This window comes from Palaemon carinicauda, chromosome 26 (assembly GCF_036898095.1).
Source record: "Palaemon carinicauda isolate YSFRI2023 chromosome 26, ASM3689809v2, whole genome shotgun sequence".
NCBI classification, from domain to species: domain Eukaryota; kingdom Metazoa; phylum Arthropoda; class Malacostraca; order Decapoda; family Palaemonidae; genus Palaemon; species Palaemon carinicauda.
In genome coordinates, this window is record NC_090750.1 from 98,209,245 (window position 1) to 98,215,501 (window position 6,257).

Genomic DNA, 6,257 nt, shown 5'->3' on the forward strand with positions numbered 1-6,257 from the left:
GCAGGAAAGGTCCAATCTAGGCTAATCAATTACTAAATGGCTTGACTAAATCAGCAAATAAGACTCCCTGATGGATATTCTGACCAACAAATGGCTGATAAGTTTCTTAGTGTATTTAAAGCAAAAGTGGACAATATTGCTAATCCTTTTGATGCGGGTGTAACTTACCAACCCAGTGACCAATACCAAACTAACAGTAGGCTCACATGCTTTGAAACTATCAATGAATTAGAACTTAAAAATACAATCATTAAAGTTAAGAAAACCAATTGCTTTCCTGATCCGGTGCTATTGTCGCAAAGTCTCCATGCAGAAAATTTTCTTCTAATCATGTCTAATTCTGAAGATAATCAATGTGAGTATTTCCTCTGGCAAATTTCCAGTATCTTAAAAAATTTCTATCATCACGCCTATTGTTAAGTCTTTACTTAACTATCAGGACTTTCATGAAGACCAGTATCCAACCTATCAAATTTATCCAAGATCATTGGAAATACAATGTTAAAACAACTGCTCTCTTATTTTGTTATCTCGGCCACTTACTCTGATGAACAATCAGCTTACAAGGAATTATATTCTACATAAACTACCATTTGCTCTGCAGTCGATGATCTTCTTCTGATGACGGATCAGGGAAAATGTGCCATCTTAGTCCTCTTTGCTTTAAGTGCAGCTTTTGATACATTGGTTCATGATCTACTCATTGAAGACCTCAAATCTATTGGAGTGGTTGATGATGCCATGGATGCCTGGAGGTTTATCAAGAGGTTGTCTTTTCTTTATCTGATTCTTTTTCGTCTCAAAACCATCCTTACTGTCCTCCCTTCAGTTCAAGTGGCTATCCTGGAGGGTATTTAGCCTTGCATGGTGTATCAGCTCCTCCATGTTGACTAGTTTTTCCGACATTTTTTCTGTAGTCTATGGGTTTGATCAATCACTTTATTTATATTTCTGTACATATTGTTTTTTTGTCATTATTTTTGTTATTCTAGTTTTAAGTATGGTATCTCTTTTATTACCGTTAATTCTTATGCTGTCTGGGGACATTGAGCGAAATCCGGGACCAGTATGTCCTAGATTTCGTCAATGTCGTTTACTGTATTACAATATTCGTGGTCTTCATGCAAATATTCAAGACCTTACAGTTGCGTCCAGACATTATGATATTCTTTTGTGCTCAGAAACTTTGGTGTCTAGTATGAGGCATTCATCTGAGCTTCGTGTAACTGGTTTTAGAAAGCCCACAATGTTGAAACATGATGCCATCCCTAGGGCCAGGGGAATGGGGGTGTATATTAGGACTGAGTTCCTTGCTTCTCATAGGTCCTGCTATGAATGTAGATGTCATGAAATTCGGGTAATAAAAGTTTGTGACAGGCATAACAACTATTTGTTTGATCTACTGAAATCCAGACATGGATGATTCTATCTACGACTGACTTCTTACCATTACGGCTAAGATACAAGAATATGATAGAAAAGCCTCCTTCATCTTTGTTGGTGATTTCAATGCTCACCATAAGGAGTGGTTAAGTTCTATTTCTCCTACTGATCGCTATTGCTTAAGAGCTTTAAACTTTGCCTCTGAATCAGGCAGTGAGCAAATCATAAGTGAAACTAATCAGAGGTCTGGCAACTGCTTGGACCTCGTATACACTGACTTCCATGGAGTTATAACAAGTAAGGTTGGTTCTCCAGTTGGGACATCTAATCATGACTTGATTTCAATAGTAGTGAAGACTGAGCATCCTGTCCCTAATGTATCATATTCATGTAAGATTTATATGAAATCTCAGGCAGACTGGAATAGGATTTTCCATGATCTTTTGGGCTTGAATTGGTTACAGTTGTATAGTAGTGTTGATCCTGTTGTCCCTTTGAATGAGAATCTAGTCAACATAATTGATAGGCGTATCCCTTCTCGTATGCTAAGATACTGAGTAAAGGACAAACTGTGGTTCAATGATGATTGTAAACGTGCTTATTTGGAGAAGCAGGAAGCCTATCATCTTTGGAAGGGTAACAGATCAGATTTGACCTGGAATAACTATACTCAGCTTAGAGCTTTTTCTCAGAGTTCATGCCTCAACTGAAAAGGAATACAATCTAACCATAAAAGAAACCCTTTCTGGTACAACCCAGGAACATAAATGGTGGACTACCCTTAAATCTGCACTCTTTGGTGTAGATACAACAGTTCCTCCTTTACTTAAACCAGATGGCTCAGTCACTCACTGTCCAAAAGAAAAGGCAACTCTTTTGGCTGATGTGTTTGACAGTAAACAGAGCAATGAGAAACTTGAACTTCATCCTTCCTGTTTTCCTGATGCTAAACTTACTAGTTTAACTAGTCGATCTAGTGAAATTAAAGCTCTGTTGATGGACCTTGATGCTTATGGAGGTGTAGACCCAAACGGTGTTTTTTATAAAGACCAGATTTCTTAAGTTATCTGTTATTTTGAGCAAGTTAGCAAGAAGAGGAGTTTTTAGCACTTAATGGAGAATTGGTAATGTTACTCCTCTATGTAAATGTGTTTGTGGTAGCTCAAGTCCAGCTGATTACCACCCAATTTCCATAACTCCCATATTATCTAAAGTTTTTGAACGTCTTCTGGCAAATCGTCTAAATGGGTTTGCTGAAGGTAATCATCTGTTCCCCAGTTTGCAATTTGGTTTACGTAAAGGCCTTGGAGCATGTGATGCCCTTCTTACTATCTCCAATGCTGTACAGAAATCCCTTGATTATGGTCAGGAAGTTCGTTTAATTGGCCTTAATTTTAGTACTGTCTTTGACCATGTTAATCATGTGGCGCTTGTTTTCAAACTCAAATAGTTGGGAGTGGGTGGGTCATTTCTTAGCATTATTATTGAATTTCTAAGTAATAGATCTCAGAGAGTTGTGGTTGATGGGCACCAGAGTGAGTCTAGGAATATGATATCTAGTGCTCCACAGGGTAGTGTTCTTGGCCCATTACTTTTCATACTATATACACATGACCTGTGGTTTAGCCTAGAAAACAAGTTTGTTGCATATGTTGATGATGCTACTCTCTTTGCATCAATTCCATCGCCTGAATGTAGATCTAGGGTTGCTGAATTTCTTATTAGAGATCTAGATAAAATTAGTGCATGGTGCAAATTATGGAGTATGAAGTTGAATCCTAACAAAACTCATAGTATGATTGCAAGTAGGCCAAGGACAGTGGTTCCCCAACATCCGGATCTCAGCATTGATAATGTGTCTTTAACTTTGTATGACTCTTTTAAAATTTTAGGTGTGATTCTTGACAACAGATTTACTGTACTTTTGAGGAACACATTAGGTCTGTTTCTTCTTCAATTGCACAAAACAATTGGCTTATTGGGAAAGTCTTTTAAGATTTTCGGTGATCAATCTATTCTGAAGCAGTGTGTTAATTCTTTCATTCTTCCTGGTGTTCAGCTGCTGATTCTCATCTTAATTTGTTGGACAGAAACTTACGGTCTATTAAATTTCTTATTCCTGATCTAGATATTAATCTTTGGCACCGTCGTTCAATTTTTTTCATTATGCATGTTGCATAAGATTTTTCATAACTCTGACCATCCTTTACATTCAGATCTTTCCGGACAGTTTCATCTTGTTCGTAATACTAGGTATGCAGTTAATTCTAATAGCCAGGCCTTCTCCATCATGAGGCTCAATACTACACATTATTCTAGAAGTTTTATTCCAGCTGTTACCAAGTTGTGGAATGATCTCGTAATTGGATAGTTGAATCAGTAGAACTTCAAAAGTTCAAACTCACTGAAAATGTTTTTGTGATGAACAGGCTGACATAAGTCTTTTTATAGTTTATATATGACATGTGTTTTGATGTTGTTACTGTTTTGAAATATTTTACTGTTAATAATTTCTCATATCGTTTATTTATTTCCTTATTTTCTTTCCTCGCTGGGCTATTTTTCCCTGTTGGAGCCCTTGGCCTTATAGCATCTTGCTTTTCCAACTAGGGTTGTAGCTTGGCTAGTAATAATGATAATAATAATAATAATAATAATAATAATAATAATAATGATAATAATAATAATAATATACAGTTGTAACCATTCTACATTGCCATCATCATAATAATCACAAAATAATTAACAGTCATTCTATACCAATATCAAGAAGAATTGCTTATCAATTGCCAAAACACACACACACACACACTCACACACACACACACACACACACACACATATATATATATATATATATATATATATTTATATATATATAATATATTTACATATATATATATATGTATATATATATATATATATATATATATATATATATATATATATATGTAAATATATTATATATATATTTATATATATATATACATATATATATATATATATATATATATATATATATATATATAATATATTTACATATATATATATATATATATATGTGTGTGTATATATATATATATATATATATATATATATATATATATATATATATATATATATATATATATATATCTAATGTCAAAGTAATGGGGAAGGTCGTAGAATATGATCCTAACCTAAAACATTAATGTTCGTTGAATTGATTTTCTATGAAGCGATATCAATTACCTTATGAAACTGTTACACTTGAATTTAGTTACAATGAATATCAGTGCAAATTACACAAGTTTTAGTAAAGAATATATACAGAGAGAGAGAGAGAGAGAGAGAGAGAGAGAGAGAGAGAGAGAGAGAGAGAGAGAGAGAAGGGGGGGGGATTCTGGAAATACAATGACAAATATCAATAGTCCAAATAGAGATTTCAACTGCAGAAGATCTAGACTATAACTTTATATGTATTATTAAAAAGAAAATAATTTAATTAAAGAATGAAACCTGAAAATAAAGATAACTGGCAAATTAAATATTTTCCACCAATAGGCACAGTGTAAAATCCGGACGTCGGATGCCGTCCGGGAGAATAGAAAATCGCTTGTATCACCGGGAAAGACGCGAAAATACACCTCTTTTTTGTGACTGGTAATGTTCACTGATACTTTCTGTTATTTTCTGAATAAATGTTCGAAAAATATTGGTTTATTTTCATGTTATTGAGAATATCACTTAGTACATAGTGTAATGTTGACGTCCGATTGAGATTATTCTCAATAAAATGAAAATAAATCAATATTTTTCGAACATTTATTCAGAAAATAACAGAAAGTATCAGTGAACATTACCAGTCACAAAAAAGAGGTGTATTTTCGCGTCTTTCCCGGTGATACAAGCGATTACTATTCTCCCGGACGGCATCCGACGTCCGACGTCCGACGTCCGGATTTTACACTGTGCCCCACCAATATGCCGAGTGTAACAGTCAAACTTTTATTCTTGAAAATCCCAAGTTTAGTAGTCAAACTTTTTTTTTTGAAAACCCTAAGTTTAATAGTCAAACTTTTTGTTTGAAAACCCCAAGTTTAATAGTCAAACTTTTTTTTCCTTAATAAAAAAGTGGCGGGCGTCATGAACCCCTGGATCCGCTGGTGGATTACGCTCAATTTTTATCTCAAAGTAACTGACATTGACGCCACGTGTAACAGACTTGTAGCCACCTTGAATTTCATCAAAGACTGGATGAATCATAAACAGCTAAATCTAAATGTTGGTAAAACCCAGTATTTGCAGATTGGAAGACGACATGACCTGAGAAATGCAAATGTGTTAGGGTTGAATGTTGATTGTGTTCATGTGAGACTCGTTGATAACGTCAAGGATTTGGGTGTCCATCTTGATAATAGTTTGTCAGTGGCTCCACAAATTAACAATGTGGTTAAAGCATCGGCCTATCACTTAGGAAACATTGCTTTTGTTAGAAAATATCTGGATGAAGATTCTGCTAAGAAGTTAGTCCACAACTGCGTCATCAGTAGATTGGATTATTGTAACTCCTTATATTATGGCTTACCAAATTACCACCTTAACAAACGGCAAAATATTTTCAATAGATCGACAAGGTTAATCATTGGTGTCATATTATAGTCGTGAACGAATTACTCCTTTCCTCATAAATCTACAGTGGTTAGGCTACCTATCAAAGCTAGAATAGTTTTTAAAATCTGTCCTAACATCCATAGCCCTAAAGACTGGAAAACCAGCATACTTAAGAAATCTGCTTCACCTACAGCAACCTTGGCCTGTTATATCAACTAGATCGCAAATGGACAGCTATAAGTTACAAGAACCACGTTGCTCGACAAGTTATGGCTCTAGAG

At 34.9% G+C, this 6,257-nt stretch overlaps 1 protein-coding gene across 1 annotated transcript; it reads left to right on the forward strand.

The window, feature by feature from the left end:
• The first annotated feature begins 5,508 nt into the window (after positions 1-5,508).
• LOC137620082 (uncharacterized) lies at positions 5,509-6,024 on the forward strand. The gene has a single exon (XM_068350357.1). The coding sequence runs from the start codon at positions 5,509-5,511 to the stop codon at positions 6,022-6,024; it is 516 nt and encodes a 171-aa protein (XP_068206458.1).
• Positions 6,025-6,257: the final 233 nt, after the last annotated feature.